The 17,997-nt window shown below is 41.2% G+C and overlaps 1 protein-coding gene across 1 annotated transcript in view; it reads right to left on the reverse strand.

Annotated features, from left to right (window-relative positions):
* Positions 1 to 17,997, reverse strand: part of CDK14 (cyclin dependent kinase 14) — a 531,041-nt gene extending 513,044 nt beyond the window's left edge. The window contains exons 1-2 of the mRNA XM_036328251.1: positions 17,619 to 17,997; positions 9,838 to 9,869 (exon numbers count right to left, since the gene is read on the reverse strand). Of these exons, the coding sequence (XP_036184144.1) occupies positions 9,838 to 9,869; positions 17,619 to 17,709 (123 nt within the window). The 5' untranslated portion in view covers positions 17,710 to 17,997. The remainder of the gene's footprint in view (positions 1 to 9,837; positions 9,870 to 17,618) is intronic.

Here is a 17,997-nt window from a genome sequence, read left to right on the forward strand (position 1 = left end):
GGTGCAGAGTTAAAATGATGCTCGATGAACTTAAGGGAAAAGCAGATAAACTTAGAGACAACTTCAACAGCATAAAAAAGGACATAGAAACCATAAATAAAAGAGAAAGCTGAGAATTAAAACAGCGATTTGTAATATAAGGAAGCAAAAAAATACTTAATCAGAGAAACAAAACGAAAAAAGAACCCCCAAAATGAGGATAATGTAATGAGCCTCTGGGACAACCTCAAGCGTACCCAACATTCACATCACGGGGGAGCCAGAAGGAGAAGAGAGACAGCAAGAAATTGAAAACCTATTGGAAGGAAAGACGGGAGGAAGGGAGAGAGGGAGGGAGGGATGGAGGGAGGGAAGGAGGGAAGCTTCCCTAACCTGGTGAAGGAAATAGACATACAAGTCCAGGAATCCCAGAGAGTTCAAAACGAGAGGAACCCAAAGAGTCCCACACCAAGACACATCATAATTAAAATGCAAAAGATTAGGCACTTCTGGCACCAGGAAGACTATCACCATGAAGTTCAACCCCTTCGTGACCTCGGACCGCAGCAAAAACCACAAACGCCACTTCAGTGCCTCCTCGCATACACGTGCCGCAAGATTATGTCCTCCCCGCTCCAAGGAGCTTCGGCGGAAGTACAACGTCCACTCCATGCCCATCCAAAAGGAGGATGAGGCCAGGTGGTTCAAGGACACTACAAAGGTCAGCAAATCGACAAGGCAGTACAGGTGTACAAGTGTACAGAAAGAAATGTCATCTACATCAAGCGGGGGCAGCGTGAGAAGGCTAACGCACACCCGTCCTCCTGGGCATCCACCTGGGCAAGGTGGTTATCACCAGGCTACCACTGGACAAAGATCGTAAAGAAATTCTTGAACGCAAAGCCAAATCTCAACAAGTTGGAAAAGAGAAAGGCAAATATAAGGAAGAACTTGTTGAGAAAATGCAGGAATAAATATAACCTGTTCTGCAAGCACGGTTTAGCTGTAGGTTTTTAGCCTGGTGTATATTCCTTTGAAACTTGTCAAGATGTCTCTGGAATATTTCTTCCCTTCCTGGTTTGGTATTAATATGTGACTCTGTAAATCTATTGTTGCTGTTTTGGTTAATTTTATGAATAAACATTAGAAATGTTTCTTTAAAAATATGCAAAACTTTAAAGACAAAGAGAAAATCTTAAAAGCAGCAAGAGAAAAGTAGTTAGTTCCCTACAAGGGAGCTCCCATAAGTGATTTCTCAACAGAAACTTTGCAGGCCAGAAGGGAGTGGCAAGAATTATGCAAAGTGATGAAAAGCAAGGATCCATGACCAAGATTTCTCTACCCAGCAAAGCTATCTTTAAATTTGAAGAACATTTAAAGGCCTTCCCAGACAAAAAAAAAAAGAAAGAAAAGCTGAAAGAATTTATCATCACCCAATATTGCATGAAATGTTAGTCTTCTTTATAAAAAAAGAAGAAAAATGTTTAAATTATCAAAAATATGAAAAAATGGCAATAAATACATACCTATGAACAATTAAATCTAAAAAACAAAATAAATAAGCAAGCAGAACAGAAACAGACATATACATACTGAGAACATTTGGATGGTTGCCAGATGGGAGGAGGGTTGGAGAATGGGTGAAAAAGGTGAAGGGATAGATAGTACAAATTGGTAGTAACAGAATAGTCATAATATAATCAATATCCTAATAACTATGTATGGTGTCAGATTTATAAGTTACCTGAAACTAATAAAATATTGTATGTCAACTGTAATTGAAAAATAAAAATGATTACAAAAAAAAAAAACAACCTCACCCTTTACTTAGCCGACTGCAATTATTATAGTTCCTAGCATAAGAGCTATCTCAAATACAACCAAGCAATTTGAGGATCTGTAGATTATAAATAAGTGGCTCAAATTTCAGTCAGAAGGAAAATGGGTATATTGGACTCCCTGTAGCTGGGCCCATTTTGTACTTGTTGAAGGAAATCATAATTGCCTCCGCTCTATGAAGAGACTTCCCACACCAAAGGTCAGCTTTCTGCAAATGAATTCAAACATGTGAATCAAAGCACTGCCCCAAAGGGAACGCCAGCCACCTTCCTACGGGCGAATGGGCCTGTCGCCGGGATGTGCGGTGCTCCGGAAGGGAAAACAGACACTATTCATGCCTTCAACTTCTGCAACATTCTGTCTTTTGTGAATTAAGGAAAATGAAAGTGACTAATTCTCCCAAATGTCATACATTTTGCATTTTGTGACATGAACTTCCTCTCTGAATCTTTACGGCACTACCCAGACATTCTAGGCACTGTCTGGGACTAGACATAATTATGGCAATTATGCCTCCCATAATTAGGGAGATGGCAAATGTGATCAAACTGAAGGAAACACTGAAGCACAGAAAGTTTCAAGCCTCCGAAAATTTCAACTACATTTCCAATGAGAGAATTAAGGAGGAAGTCAAGTTCTCTTCCCAAAGTCAGTCACCCAAAATGTTGAATTTGAAACATAAGGACTTACTGGCATAATGAGAACACTCTGTAAATTTCTAGACATCTTACATGGGATAGGTCATATCTTCCAGGGTTGGCAGACACAGACCATGGTGAAAATAAAATAGGATATACAGTTATATAAAATCTTACTCTAAAGAGTAACACTTTATCTATGCCCAGGCCGCACACCACAAGATAATAGGAACTGGTCCGCCTATAAATGTCAGTGGATAAATTCTCTGAACCTGGCTAGACTGAGAGTCAGGTTGAGGGCATGTCCAGAGTCTCACATAGACCAGACATCAATAAACCCCTGATGCACAAATCTCTGAAGTGAAGTGAAGGAAGTATCATGACACGAAAAACATTTTGGGAAGAGTAACAGATGGAACCATGAGGTCAATTAAGAGGTTATTGGGATAAAATAGGTAAAAGAGATAAAGTCTTGAACTGAGGTCATGGGAGCTTGAATGACAATGAAGACATTGAAGTCGGAAATGACTGTTTGATAAGGTGGAAAGATGGGCAAAAGACAGATCATGAGAGGCCTTGAAAGCCAAGCTAGGAGTGTGGACTCGAATCTGTAGCTGACAGGAAGCTTTTACTAAAGTATTCGGCTATTCGGTGGGTGAAGAGCCTGGTGTGTATTTCGTATCTGTCATTCAACTGGAACTGAAGGCAGGGAAGCCAGTTAGACCACGGCAAGTCCAGGCAGGACAGGATGAGGCTGAACGTGCACCTCAGCGGTGAGAATGGAGATGGCACAAGGGCCAAGGGCCAATGCCTGGGTTTAGGGCTCGGGGGCGGGGGGTGGTGGTGTCAGGTTTTCATCTTGGAAAACCATGTGGCTGTTACAGCCAGTCACTGAGATAAGAAAGAGAATGGATGCAGGTTTAGGGAAAATAAGAATCAGTAACATTTTGGAAGTGCTGAGACTGAGGTGACCTTGAAAGGCAGAGGCCGAAGCATCTAGTGGGCAGCTGGACCTCACGGTGTGGCGTTCAGAAAGCTAAGTCAGCCACACTGACGTGAGTATAATATTACGGGGCAGCCAGAAGCAAGGGAAGGACAAACCCCTGGGGGAGGGTGGGGGCATGAAAACATGACCACAGAGGACGGAGGGTTTCCGGTAGGATGAAAGAGATTGGGGAACTTCACCACGCTCAGGGCCTATGGTGTAACACCTAGACATAAAGGAAGAAACAGAAAACGTAGATAAGAAAGACTCAATTATACAGTTTCTGGCATGGAAGGGAGAGGAAGGAATCAAGAGGAGAGGAGGAACTAGCCTAGCACGGAAAAGACAACCGTCCTCCAAGATGGGGTGGGGGTGGGAAGTAAGATTGGAGCAAAGGAAGGTACACGTGTGGGGGAGGTGCTGATGCCTAATAGCGTTAAGTGTTGTAAGAAGCTGGAGGGAGTTACGAGTTGCACTTTTTCCACCAAAAAATTCCTATGTTGAAGTCCTTTAACCCCCAGGGCTTTTGAATGTGATCTTATTTGGAAACGGGGCCCTTGTCAGATGTAACTGGTTAAATTAAGATGAGGTCCTACTGGAGCAAAGTGGGCCCCTAATTCAGTTTGATTGATGTCCCTATAAAAAGGGGAAATATAAAATTGAGGGAAGACGATGTGAAGAAGCCAAGGGAGAAGGTGGCCATCCACAAGGTAAGGAAAGGGGCTTGGAACACATCCTTCCCTCACAGACCTCAGAAGAAACCAACCCTGCCGACACTTTGATTTCAGACTTCTGGTCTCCAAACTGTGAGACACTCCATTTCTACCGTTTTAAGCCACCCAGTCTGTAGTGAATTTCTATGGCAACTCTAGCAAACTAATACAGAGGGAAAGTCATCTACTTAAAGGAAGGAGGGTTGCTAGGAGGTCTGGGGAGAGTGGAAAGGTTTCAGCAGGAACGAGGCCAGCCACACAGTGTGCACAGCTGCCTCGGGTTCCAGCTGAGGCTGGAGACGATAAATGTACGTATGCTGCGGTGTGATTTCCCCCAGCAGCTCTTGGCGAGAAAGGAAAAGACGCCAGGTCAAAATCAAGGGCTGGCAGAGTCTATTACAAGCAACGTACAAAGGGGCAAGGCTATTGAGGATACTGGCAAGAGAGTGATGTGCCATAAATGAACAGGGAAGCAGGGGATGGACTGTGGGCTGGAGAAATAAGACAGCGCAAGCAAAGGAGGGGTTACCTGGAAGCTGGAAGCCAGTGACGAAGAAGAGACAGAGGGAGTGCAGCAGGAGTGAGAGGGCTAGGAAGGGAAGGTTATTACTGGGATTTATTATTTTTAAATATTTTTTTTAATTCAAAGAGGAAGGGAGAGGGAGAGGTAGAAACATCAATGATGAGAGAGAATCACCGATCAGCTGCCTCCTGCACACCCCACACTGGGGATCGAGCCACAACCTGGTTCATAAGTCGACGCTCAACCACTATGCCATGCTGGCCAGGATGGGATTTATTACTTTAGATGAGAAAGTCAGGGAAGTCTGAAGTGAGACCCTTGTATACAATGCATACATCATTCACACAGACCCTGAGGCCTCCAATGATGATGGTTGGGGTGAGAAAAGACTGCAACAACTTCCACTACCCTCAATGGATGGAAAAGAATGACCAGGAATATCCCCAAATTGTATTTGTACCTTACCCCCTTGACTCTAGTTCTCATAAAAATCACCACCACATTTATCATTGCAGGTCAGTGTTATAGTTACATCTTTATACAAAACAGCCAAAAGGGGCATGGACTAGAAGCTGAAATCAATGGATACTGCCCCCATCCATCTCACAGAACGATCACATTCAGCAGACAGGAAGCAAGTTAACCTAGAAGAAGGTACTTGAAGAAGTTACGGTTCAAATGTAAAAATGTGAAGCTATTTAGCAGGCTTTGTACACACTTTTCTAGCATATAAAAAATAAAATTGCTAGAAAGTAGCAAAATGTGTTGGCAGTCTCTTATACTTCACAAACATGAAATAACTGAGCAGAGTGAAGAACAATTAGAAAAATTCATAAGTGACCACCTTTTTTTTTTTTTCCCCAAACAAATAAGTGCTTAACTATCTGGATCATATACCATAAACAAATAAAACTCTTCACATTTAAAAGGTTTATTTTAGTCACTAAAATTTCTGTATTTCTCCCCAAAGAGCCAAGCATAGTCAACATTTTGTTCTGACAACTTATCTGAGCTAAAGTAACCGAGGGATGAAGCAGAACTAAAACTACACGGATTAAACTCAATTGATGCACAAGAACCATTCATGAATTGCTGTGGCTTTTGACTTTTCCAACTCTTTCTATATACATCTATGTATACTTCATTGGAACTTTTGCTCCCAAAGTTCAAAAGGTTTTCTGTGTGCTAATTTTACACTGGGGCAGATTTAACTGTATTTCTGACCATTTACATTTTAGGTATTATTATTATTATTATTATTATTATTATTTTTAAAACAAATAAAATTTTAAAAGATAAGATTCAAAACTTTACCAGAAGTCATAGTATAGCTATTGTTAACTGCCCCAGGAAGAATGGACCCACTCAGGGGACATGCCATGCCATTTATTGGGGACCAAAGGTGAGAAAGGAACTTGGAAAGTTCTGTAATAGTATCACAGTTATGAAGTTGACACTTACTGGCTCCCATCACAATGTCACCAAAAACACTGTATCCACTTAAAACTATGACACAAAATAGCAATGTTCTTTCATGCTTCAATGGGGCTTAACCATTTGTTTCTCCAGCAATTATTTATTTGGCCCCTTCATTTTGGCCATGTACTGTGTCAAACACTGAGGCTCCAAAGATCAAAAAGTTCGGGGGGGAGGGGGAGTTTTGTGGGGAAAAAAACAACAAAAAAATAAAATAAAACCGATAAAATTTTACTTGGGATATCCTTATAAATGATTCGTCTGTCTATATCAAATGTGCAGATTAAACCCACAGAACATAAAATGCTTCATATTTTAATCAGGACCCAGATGCACAATGAATTCAGAGCAAAATGATCATCCTTAGAACATCTTCTCTCCAAATATGATGGCTTCAAGAAAATTCCCTTTTCCAACAAAACTACCTACCAATGTACCATCTGAGGCCCTCAATACTTAATTTCCAAAGTGCCTCTCATTTTCTCTCTATAGCAAGCATTAGAAGGTGGTTTCTGAATAAATTCCAGGCTGGTTATGAAAATTAATAAATTCCAGTCAGAGTATTGCAGCCTATTTAAGAACAAGTAAATAAGTATATTTTTCAAATAGATCTATATTTTTTTCTTCTCCATTCAAGGTCAAACATGTACACACCCTAGAAAAATCCTCTATGTAAACCAAGGAGTTGCAACTAGACTCCAGCTCCAGGCGTTCTGTAGGAGGCTACAGAGCCGAGGAGCTCCAGCTCAGAAATGCTGAGAGGGAGAAAAGCTGCCACGCCCCAATGCCTATCTACCTGGTAAGATGCTGACCCAGCCCCGGGTTTTAAGATTCAAATCATAAGATCACAAAGCAAGTTCAAGAAAACTTCTATCGCTATAATCTGAAGATGACCTTAGAAGTCACTGACTTCCGGTTTATATAATCACAGATCTGGGGCTCTTTTCTGATCTTGGTAAAATTGTAATTTTATGTTGATTGTTACGTAGAATTCTATCATACATTTAAACATAAGAAAGCAACCTAACGGTGACAGTCTAACTGACGGGTTTTACAAATGAGAAATTGAGCACTGGGTAAATTAAATGACTTGCCCGCTAGGTAGGAACTAGCAAATGACAATTCGCATCGTCTGACACTCAGTTCAACACTTGCTCTCCTTATTGGCAACAGATATTGACTCTTATTCAATAGTTAGTTATTGGCTGTTAACCATGTGCAAAACTCCCGAGGGATCACAAAGCTGAATGCAGTCATCCTCGGACCAATCTGGAATGACCTGCAATGTAGTAGGTTTTAGACAATCGTTTTAGTCTTAATTAATATGCAAATCATCACACAAAAGCTTATATGGAATTCTACTGGAATATCTGAAATAACTCTCCTCACAGCTCTAATTCTTAATTTCGAACTAAATCAACCTTGTAGCCTGCTTCCCAACCCCAACTACAGAAGGTGGATGTCATGGTGAGAGCATCAGTGAGGAGGAGGAAGAGGAGGAGGAGGAGGAGGAGGAGGAGGAGGAAGAAAAAGACAAGGACAACGATAATACCAATAATGAGACATTTCCTATGTGCCCATCACTGTTCTGGAACCTTGATCCTTAGCTGATTTAATCCTCACAATTTTGTAAAAGGCTTGGAAAGAGTCAATCAAGTGCTCTTGAGAAGGTGGCTGAGTTAGGGTTTCCTTAGACCCAGGCAGCCTTTACTAGTGCTGCCTCCCAGGCTGCTGACGTGGGTCTTCCCCTGATTAACTGAAAACTCCAGGCCCTCCAGACCCCAGTTTCTCCATCTGTGAAATGATGATGTGGGCCACGTACCCTCCAACGTCTCTTCCAGGGGTAGCATTCTGAGATCTACTGGTCGGAGGTATTTAACCAATCTCTTGTGGCACCGAGGAAGGAAAACACTTTGTACAAGCTAAGGATAATTTTTCCCAAATTACAAAATCCAGACTTTGTGCAGAGGTTTTGGAGTAATGGAAGGTGGGTAGTTATTGGAGGTCTGTTATATACATCCTTAACTTTCATCTAGGCTCCAGCCTTAGCTTATTTTGAAAGCCACATGTCACAGCCGCATGGCAACGTAACAGATAATCATTAACAATGGCATTTAAACAAGAGGTGGTTTACATGGCTAATGATGATTAGTAGTTCCGTGTAAGAATATAGGAGAGTAACATGTGTGGTCCAGGTGAGAAGGAAAAGAGCCGGCAATAATATGTGGGCTGTGGTTTTCCGCTTGTTTCTTAACACGAGGAAAGAAGCAAGAAGAACTTTCAACAGTGGTTGCAACTGGCTAATAGGATCTGGGAGACTGCTTGCTCCTTTTTCTTATTTTTCTTTTTTATGAGAGCTCACCTTACCTCCCCAATTAGAGGGGAGGCTTTTCTTTATAAAGAGAAAAAAGGTGCCCAATATTCTCACATTGATTTCTTCTGAGAAAGAAGAAAATACTCTCCTACAAACACCTCAGTCACCCTGCTGAAATTCCAGAAACACGGGTTTAGAGAACATCATGATTACTACTGCGCACGGACGGGGAAGAGAAGATTCCTCTACTGCCTCAGGTCTAGAGGAACTAAGTGTTAGAGGATGTTTCAGGAAGGCTGGCAGGGGAAGTGGCTTTGGAGTCCAGGGACACAGCTTTGCAGAGCTGGGCCCGGGAAAAAGAACAGGTGCAGCCGACGAAGCAGCCGACCGTGAGAGCCAAATGACGCCGGCCTCATCCAGAAATCCCGGTCTGGAGCAGGTTCTCCCTGCGCGGTCCTGCCCTGCGCCTCCGCCGGCCACGTGGCCAAGAGGACTTGCCAGGCTCACCCACGTCCTTTCCTCTCTGAAGCCCGAGAGCAGAGGGTGACAGGTAACATCTTTCATGGGATCTGCCGCGGTGAACCACACCAAACGAATCTAGGCTTTCATTAGCCTTCAGGATAAGCCCATCGTACAGACACACCTGTGTTCATAGAAAAACATGTAATATGTATATACGTATACACACGTGGCCCAGTTCACAACACAGATCAAGTGCCGTGGCTTGGGATGGCAACAATGAAACCCCACTTTATAGCACTCTTGAGAACGTTTTGAAAACACATTATTTCTCTGGTGATCCCCACTGATACAGGAAAAAGCTCAGGAAAGAGTACAATTGAAAAATCACATTCAGAACGCTATGAGTTACCTCTGCCTGACTCAACCAGGCTCCTTTGCTGCGGCAGGTAGAGAAAGACGGGTCTGGTACACAAAGAACAGGAAAACTAGAACGGGAAAAGTCAGCTCGTCCTCTGGGAGTCTGACAGACAATACGTGGCGTCAACATGGCATCACACCCTGATCCAGAGGAGGTGTGCGAGGGCGCGGTGGTGCCCAGCAGCTCCAGGCTGGCCCCGAGCACGCCCAGCACACCGGGCTGGGCCAGCACTGCCACCAGCAAGGCAGCACCACCAAGGCCTGCGGGGGTCTTCCGCGTGTTTGTTAATTTAAAAGGACATATTTTTGTTCACTCGTTCAACTGATTTAAAATTGACAAATAATACAGTGTAACTAAAGAGATATCACCTCTTGTTGGTTTCTTTTTTAAGGCTTTTTTTTTTCTGTTTCTAAGTGTGAAGTTGGCACCTACTGACTTTACCTGGCAGTAATTAAATACATCTAACATTAGATAAAGAAATTTAACCTACCTCATCAAAGGTGGTGTCGTCTTTCTTCAAAGCTATAAAATAAAAAAAGGAAAGGAAACAGTTATTGTGAAACATCTCAAAAAAGAGGCCAAGTTTCTAAGTTCTAGAAAACAGAGAAAAATACCAACGCAGTATGGTGTTTTCATTTCAGAAAGTAAAACTGTACCCCAACCTGAATAACAATGTTACGATACAAAGAGGAAAACTGCAAATGGGAGAGAGAATTGCACAGCATGCATCTTTGTGAACACTCTCATACATATGTAAATGAGACTGTCCTCCCAAGTATGGAAAAGAAGAATGCATATCCTTCACCTACTTCTTCTGTTGTAGGAACATGTTTAAATGAAAATATGAAAAAAAAATCAAAAAGTAAGATTAAAGAAATTTCCCCTTAAACTTCTGGGTTTTAAGCATATATATTCACACATGGTTTAGCGACCTCCCAGACCAACTGTTAGGATGACACCCACTCTTCACAGGACCCTGAATGAGATTTTCATACTGAGAAAAATTTAAGTACGGTGATGAAAGACCAAGCACGTACAATAAGCACTGCAGCTACATAATTCAAACATTTCAACGTGAGAAACTATATAACAAAACATCAACAAAGGAAACAATGCGTTCAGAATATTTATAGGAACTAGTGAATACCTGAAATTTATTTTAAATATATATATGGCTTCAGAACTGAAAAAGAGAAAGAGAAGTATTTCATGCATAGTTGGCAAACACCTCATTCCTTAAATCCTACAATTACTTAGAATGTTTCATATTAAGGTAATGCAGAAAGTAGCTAATTTAAATGAAACCACCCGTTGGAGAGATGTTTCAAATTTATAGAACTGTGCATAGGCGTTTACTGGTCTACACTGGATAGTTCTCCAGCTAGACATACTCGGGTAGCTCTTACCTGGACAGCCATGTTCGGACAAAAGCAATGGAAAGCAAATTATTTTGGCAATCAAGCTCCGAGAGAAGCTTAAGTTATCATATCAGCTGAAGTTATCATATCAAAGCTTACATGGTATAGTCTAGCAATCTTAAAAAGATTATTTTTCTGTTTCATACTAAAAATTTGACTCTTTAAAACATCAGTAAGTATGTGGTTATGGTGGTGCCATTAAGGGGGATGAGGGCAGGTTGAGGGAGATAAAATGCTTCTGAAAGTTTCTTAGCCTTCCCCTTTTGCTTAAGAAACTGATCTGGAATAGATTCCTCTACTTCCTTTAATTTAGAACAATTTCTTCTGAATGGAAAATTAAAAGAAAAGTCCTATTGTTCCAGTCTCAAATGGCTTCTCTCACATTCAATTACACATATTTTATTATGTATTTTGTTAAATTTACATTAAATCTCAAATAACCTACTTTGATCGAAATACATATACAAGATCCTAGGTGTTCTTGGTAGCTAGGATTAGTTCTAAATGGTTAAATTTTAACTTAGAATGTAAAACTTCTCATCTAGAAGGCTTTCTTTAAATACCGGTCAACAATGTTACTAGACTATACCCCTCACTCCCTCAACCCAAAGCATGTCCTTTAATTAACATACATGACTAGTGATTCTGTTATAAAATATTAGTGACCTACATAAATTAAATATAGACAAATGGTTTCATCTAAAAAAAAATATTTGGAATAGAAATGATTAGCTCATTGATTTCAAATACAAAGTCAACTACTGTCCAGCCCAGCCGTGGGCAAACTACGGCCCGCGGGCCGGATCCGGCCCCTTTGAAATGAATAAAACTAAAAAAAATAAAAGACCGTACCCTTTTATGTAATGATGTTTACTTTGAATTTATATTAGTTCACACAAACACTCCATCCATGCTTTTGTTCCGGCCCTCTGGTCCAGTTTAAGAACCCATTGTGGCCCTCGAGTCAAAAAGTTTGCCCACCCCTGGTCCAGCCTCAGACCTAGCACATTTAACAAAGATTAATGGAAATCATTTTGAGGCTGCCATACAAGATACAAACAGCAGCAAGCTTATAATTCACAGAACAAATTTTTAAATGTATTTATTTTGGACATGATAAAAGTTCTGGAAATTTAGCCATGGTTTTTCTTAAGCAAAGCATCCAATAAGAACTAGAGTTGAGCCCAGCTGGTATGGCTCAGTGGTTGAGCATTGACCTATGAACCAAGAGGTCACGAGTTCAATTCCTGGTCAGGGCACATTTCAGCATTGCAGGCTTCATCCCCAGTAGAAGGTGTGCAGGAGGCAGCTAATAAATGGTATTTCTCTCTCATTAATGTTTCTATGTCTTTTCCTTCCTCTGTCTCTAAAAATCAATAAAAATATATTTTTAAAAAAATAATTAGAATTGATACTATCCCTTAGAGAATTGCAAATATGAAATGAAGACCCTGAAGTTGAGAGATGAAGAAAGCAGAAAATCAGAATTCTTCAACACCCAGTGTGGACTATTTCCTTCTTGTTCCCTCCCCCGCCCCCCAAATCCTGCCAATTCCTCCAACATTCTGGATAAAGATGTGGGGTCTGTAGATAAAAAGAGGAAATAGAAGAGGAAACTGCAGGTGTATTTTCTAAGATATAAGAGCGGGAAGCCAGATTCTCTCCCCTACACACTATTCTCGAGTTCTGGATACTACAAGGGAGAACGTTTTAAGACCAAGAAGTCTATGGCTTCATTGAAACCCTCTATTGCTAGACTGACACCTTACAGGGAAACCTTGCCCTGAACAACAGTTAATAGTAACAACAAAGGCCAATTAAAGGTGTCATTTCCAAATATTTATCAGGTCACTGATGACCTAAACAAGCACACAACATCTCATTATTGGTTACATTCCCTGATTGTCATTAATCATTCACATAAATGTAAGCCCACAATTGTCTTCATAGATACCATGGAATAATAAGCATATTACATGTTTCTGGGTTAACAGCGAGGCATGTATTAAGCCATTTAATATAATCAGACTTCTATTCATTCTTCTGCTCAGACATTGCTTCCTCTAGAAAGCATTCCATGATCTCACCAAGACTAAAGAGATACCCATCCTATGTTCTCCAACAGCAAATTATGCCAATCTTCAAGGTAGAATTTTTCACTATACACATAGTCTATGCCCCTTCATTGGCCTGTCTTTTCTTAAAGTCATGAGGACAAGGACCAGTATCAATGCCAGCATAATATCTAGAACATACCATGTACTCAATAATTAATCAGTTGTTGAATTAATGAGTTATGTATCTCAATGGCAAAAAGACAACACCTTACATTTGAGACACTCTCAAGTTTTGGCATATGAAAACCATACACTATGCTCTCTTATGAAAGGATCCTTGATATGATTTCATTTCATATTTTTCAAATTAAAATCTTTTAAAACTATATTGAGAGAGGGACAACAGCTAAATTTTGTCTCACCCTTTCTTAATGGACTTATCAAATGACAACTAGATTCTAGAGTTACACACTTTTAGCACAAGGTAACGAACCCAAAAATTCAGTGTAACCACAGACCCTTGCTTTTACTCAGTTCTCCCAAAAAACTCTTCTAAAGAAATGGTATACATGGGTTTCATCTCAAATATCAAAGAGTATTAACTTCCTTTCTCTAGGAGAAAATCCAAATAAAGGTGAAGAAATGCATTCATATGAATATGATGAAATGTCAGTTTGACCTTACTCTTATACCAGATATTACAGAAAGGCTTTTGCCTCCTAGACCAGCGGTTCTCAACCTGTGGGTCGAGACCTCTTTGGGGGTCGAATGACCCTTTCACAGGGGTCGCCTAAGACCATAGGAAAACACATATATAATTATATATTGTTTTTGTGACTAATCACTGTGCTTTAATTATGTTCAATTTGTAACAATGAAAATACATCCTGCATATCAGATATTTACATTACGATTCATAACAGTAACAAAATTACAGTTATGAAGTAGCAACGAAAATAATTTTATGGTTGGGGGTCACCACAACATGAGGAACTGTATTAAAGGATCGTGGCATTAGAAAGGTTGAGAACCACTGTCCTAGACTAACAATCAAAACTAAGTTAATAAACCAAAGCACTTGTATGCATGCATATTGGCATGACCAATGGACACAGACACTGGGGCGGTGGGGGCTTGTCCTAAAGGGTGGGAGTGGTGGGGAGGTCAATCGGGAGAAAAAGGAGACATATGTAATACTTGAAACAATTAAAAAAAAACAAAACAAACACAATAACCACTAGCAAAAATAAATAAATAAACTAAATAAATAAATTTTCATATAAACTTTCTAAAAAATTAACAAATTCCCATTTGTCTTTGTTTATGCTAGCCTAAATTTAAAAAAAAAACAAAAACAAAACACGAGACAACTATAGCAATTGTTAAATAAATCAATACACAGACACTATGTAGCAGTAAACCATAAATACTAATGAAATTCAATTACACCCATATTATAAAAGAACCATAGCTGCCTAACAGTCACTCCCTGGCAGATGTCGTAAATCAGAGTGCCATGGCTTGAAAGCCACTGTGTTTTATTAGACCTTCTACAATACAGTAATCTCAGATCAGCTGTATTTGAGATGGGCAATGACAAAGTTGGCATGATCTTTCATGTAGGAATAAATTACACATTAGCACTGCCACTTTCATATAGTCAGAATTATTATTAATAAACATTGATTGGATATCACCTACTTTCAAAATCACCCTTATTTTCTGTAGCTGAATGATTAATACTTCCTATGGCTAAACAAAAATACTGTACATTTTATCACATAACAAGCTACACTTTTGAATCATACTAAAAAAGCAAAATAAAGTCAGTATGTTCATTTCAAAAGCCATCACAGATTGGTTAAAGTGAATGAATATGTTGTGATATTGGATTCTTCAACAGGAATAAACATGTATTCTTTGACCTCCTCAAGAAGTACCCATGAAGAAAGGAGAAAGATAGAAGATAAACAAAGTAATGGAGGAATAGTAGCCTCCAGAAATGATCTCCATCATGTGACACATATTGCACTAGATATTTTATGCATTTTTATCTGATTTAATCTTCACAACAACCTTAAGAAAATTTACAAATGAGTACTCTGGGGTTTGGGGAAATTCTGCTAGTTGCCCAAGGTACACAACAAGCAGAAAAAAAGGGGGTTCAAAACCCCCTTTAACTAATTAATTAAACCCCTAAACAATTAACAAATCCCCATTTGTCTTTGTTTATACTAACCTAAATTTAAAAGAAAAAAAAACATGAGACAGTTATTGTAATTCCTAAATAAATCAATACACTGACACTATTTAGCAGAAAACCATAAATACTATTGGAATCACCTACTTTCAAAGAAATGACATTTCTTCATATTCATTTGAATGCACTTCTTCCCCCTAATTTGGGTTTTCTCCTAGAGAAAAGAAGTTTATACTCTGATATTTGAGCCCAACTCCAAAACCTATCCTGTTTGCAGGCTAGCTCTACTGTAAAGTCAGGTGCCACTTCTTCCCTTACTTCTCTTGCTTTCCACCAGAAGATCAATTATGTCAGTATGATGCAATCACAAATAATGATAACATATTGTGAGCATCTATTGAGTATTACATACCACACAGGACCTCATATGTGTTATTCCACTAATGCCCATAACAAAATTGATTTGTACACAAAAAACTGAAGCTCCGAAGTTGAGGGACCTGTCCAAGGTCATTCAGCGACAAGTGGCAACACCAGAAATCCCCAGTCTGTGACACACAGCCCACAACACCCTTTACCTAAGCACTATATAATTCCATCGTAAAACCTCAACTCAACAGCCTCCAAGACCTTAAAAATCCTTAACTAATCAGATCGATTTCATTGATTTTTGATTTTGCAAACACAACATCAAGAAAATATATGGATAACAAAGATTCATTTTTCTGTAATGCTACTTGGAATAAATGTCTTGAGCTTAAATCATAATCACTTTAAATCTCTTTATCTCCTTTTAGAGTATTCCAGAATGAGATAAGCTATTCAGAATCAAGACTTTCCATCAATACAATAATCAGTTATGTTTACTGCACTGCGCTGTTTCCGAAAGGAAGTAAAATCTACTAGATCTTAGAAGGCATTTAACAAGAGTCAGAATCAAAAGGAGTTTCACATCACTAAATCTCAGGAAGCTAGAAAATCCAATTAACCATACTGCCCCATTTGACAGCACTGTCGTTCATCTAAATTTTACTGATTGTCGATCAAAACCTTGGAATTATTTAAACATAAGGAATTCTTATATTAATGTCCTTGGTTTCTTACTGAGATTCAATTGCAATGAATTATTTAACAAAAAAACTGGAAGGGCTCCAACAGAGTCATTAGCATTCGTAAATACACAGTTAATGTGTTTTAGAACAGGGCTTAATGGACTGCAGACCGCCTCCGTGATGGTCCGGGTGGGGGGCTGACACGTCCTCCTTAACAATGAGCGCCAGCTCCACACCTTGTCCCCTTCACTCTTCTGACTTCCAAGCTTCATAGGCATCCCTAGCTGTAAAAGTGAAACTGCAAATAGCCAATGCATGTAATGCATAAAACCGGGACTAAATACTGGGTCCACACAGTAACTTTACAGTCATCTTGGGAAAGATTTGGTACCCCCATGTGAAATTTTAAGTTAAAGGAAAACTAAATGTTGGCCCGTGTTTTGTTTTACTGGGAGAAAGTTTACATGTTTTCCAATGCACTTATATCATGATTTTTTAAAATGAGTGGATAGAAGGATGACAATAATACTCATGTGCACTCCAGGTTTTTATTTTGAAGAAACGCTTGCTTAATTCCCATTAACACCTTCATTAACGTGGATGACACGTTGAAAAAAAAAAAGTGAAACGAAGGCTACAAGGCTTCTTAGGATTTTTAGTGCTAGCATGATTTTCTTGCTGAAAGCAGTTAGCTGTCTAAATAAAACTTATGTTAGGTGCCAGCCACTGTAGGAAGGTTTAAAGGGGTTTTCTATGGCCAACCCTAGAAATCTAGCAAACCCATTCCACGTGATACTGTTGTCACCCAGCTACAGTCTGTCACATGAATTTATTCTTAAATGTTCTAAACATTTCTCGGTCGGTTTTTATTTGTCGGTTGGTTGGTTAGTTTAAAAGACAATACTAGCCCTGGAGCTCTAACACATGGAAGAAGTTCTGGAGACATTCCTGAATGTCCTGGCAAGTTCACAGCGCGCATTTCCCTGCAGCAATGGGAAAATTCAGAGACCTCGGGACGGAACACCCACATTTCGCTTTCGAGGACCTGAGTCCGGAACAAAAGGTCCCCAGGTACCTGTCCCACTTCCCTTTAGGTTCGCTGTGTTAAACAATGCCAGGGCACAACGCAACGTCTCACCCATTTCCAAAGCCCGATTATTGGCTAAACACCCCATACCAACACCGCCTGCGCGCACAAAATAACAACTGACCCACGCAGCCGCCCAGTCCCCCAGCGGCGGGGGCAGGGGCGTCCCCTCGCCGGTCTCCCCGCGGGCGCGAAAGCCCGAGCGGTAGCAGCGAGGACGGGAAACCCAAACTGTAGGCTTACAATAACCCACAAATGAAACCCCAGACCCTGAAGGAAAGGGATGTCGCCAGCCTCCCCCCAGGTCCCGGACGGCGTTCCCTCCATCATCCGCGCGGAGCTCAGCGCACCCCACGCGAGCCAGGGCTGCCGAGGCAGCGCCGGTGCCAGGAGCGCGGGGCAGAAGGAGCGGACGCCGGGGGCGCCGGGCCAAGCGCCCGGGCAGCGCGCCACTCACCGATGCGACTGAAACTCTCCGACAAAGTTCTCCGCAACTTCTTCATCTTGCCGATCTTCTCGGCCGGCTGTGCTTCAATGAGGTCGCACATCTGGGCGACGCCGGGCCACGGCAACTTCCCCAAACTGGTCCAGAGCGGGGCGCAGACAACGGCGAGAGCGCGGCGCGGGGAAGGCGGCGCCTCCGCTCCGCCTCCGCCTCCTCCTCCGCCCGGGAGGCGACGCGCAGGGCTCGGGCAGCGAGCCGCGGGCTCCGCTCAGGCCTGGCCGCCGCTGGGCGGGCGGACGGGCGGGCGGGGGCCTCCTACGTGGTGCCGGGGGCGGCCACGATCGCCGCGGCCGTGGTGGCTCCGCGCCGCGCCGCCGCCGCCCGGCTCATT

This window comes from Myotis myotis, unplaced genomic scaffold (assembly GCF_014108235.1).
Source record: "Myotis myotis isolate mMyoMyo1 unplaced genomic scaffold, mMyoMyo1.p scaffold_m19_p_11, whole genome shotgun sequence".
NCBI lineage: Eukaryota > Metazoa > Chordata > Mammalia > Chiroptera > Vespertilionidae > Myotis > Myotis myotis.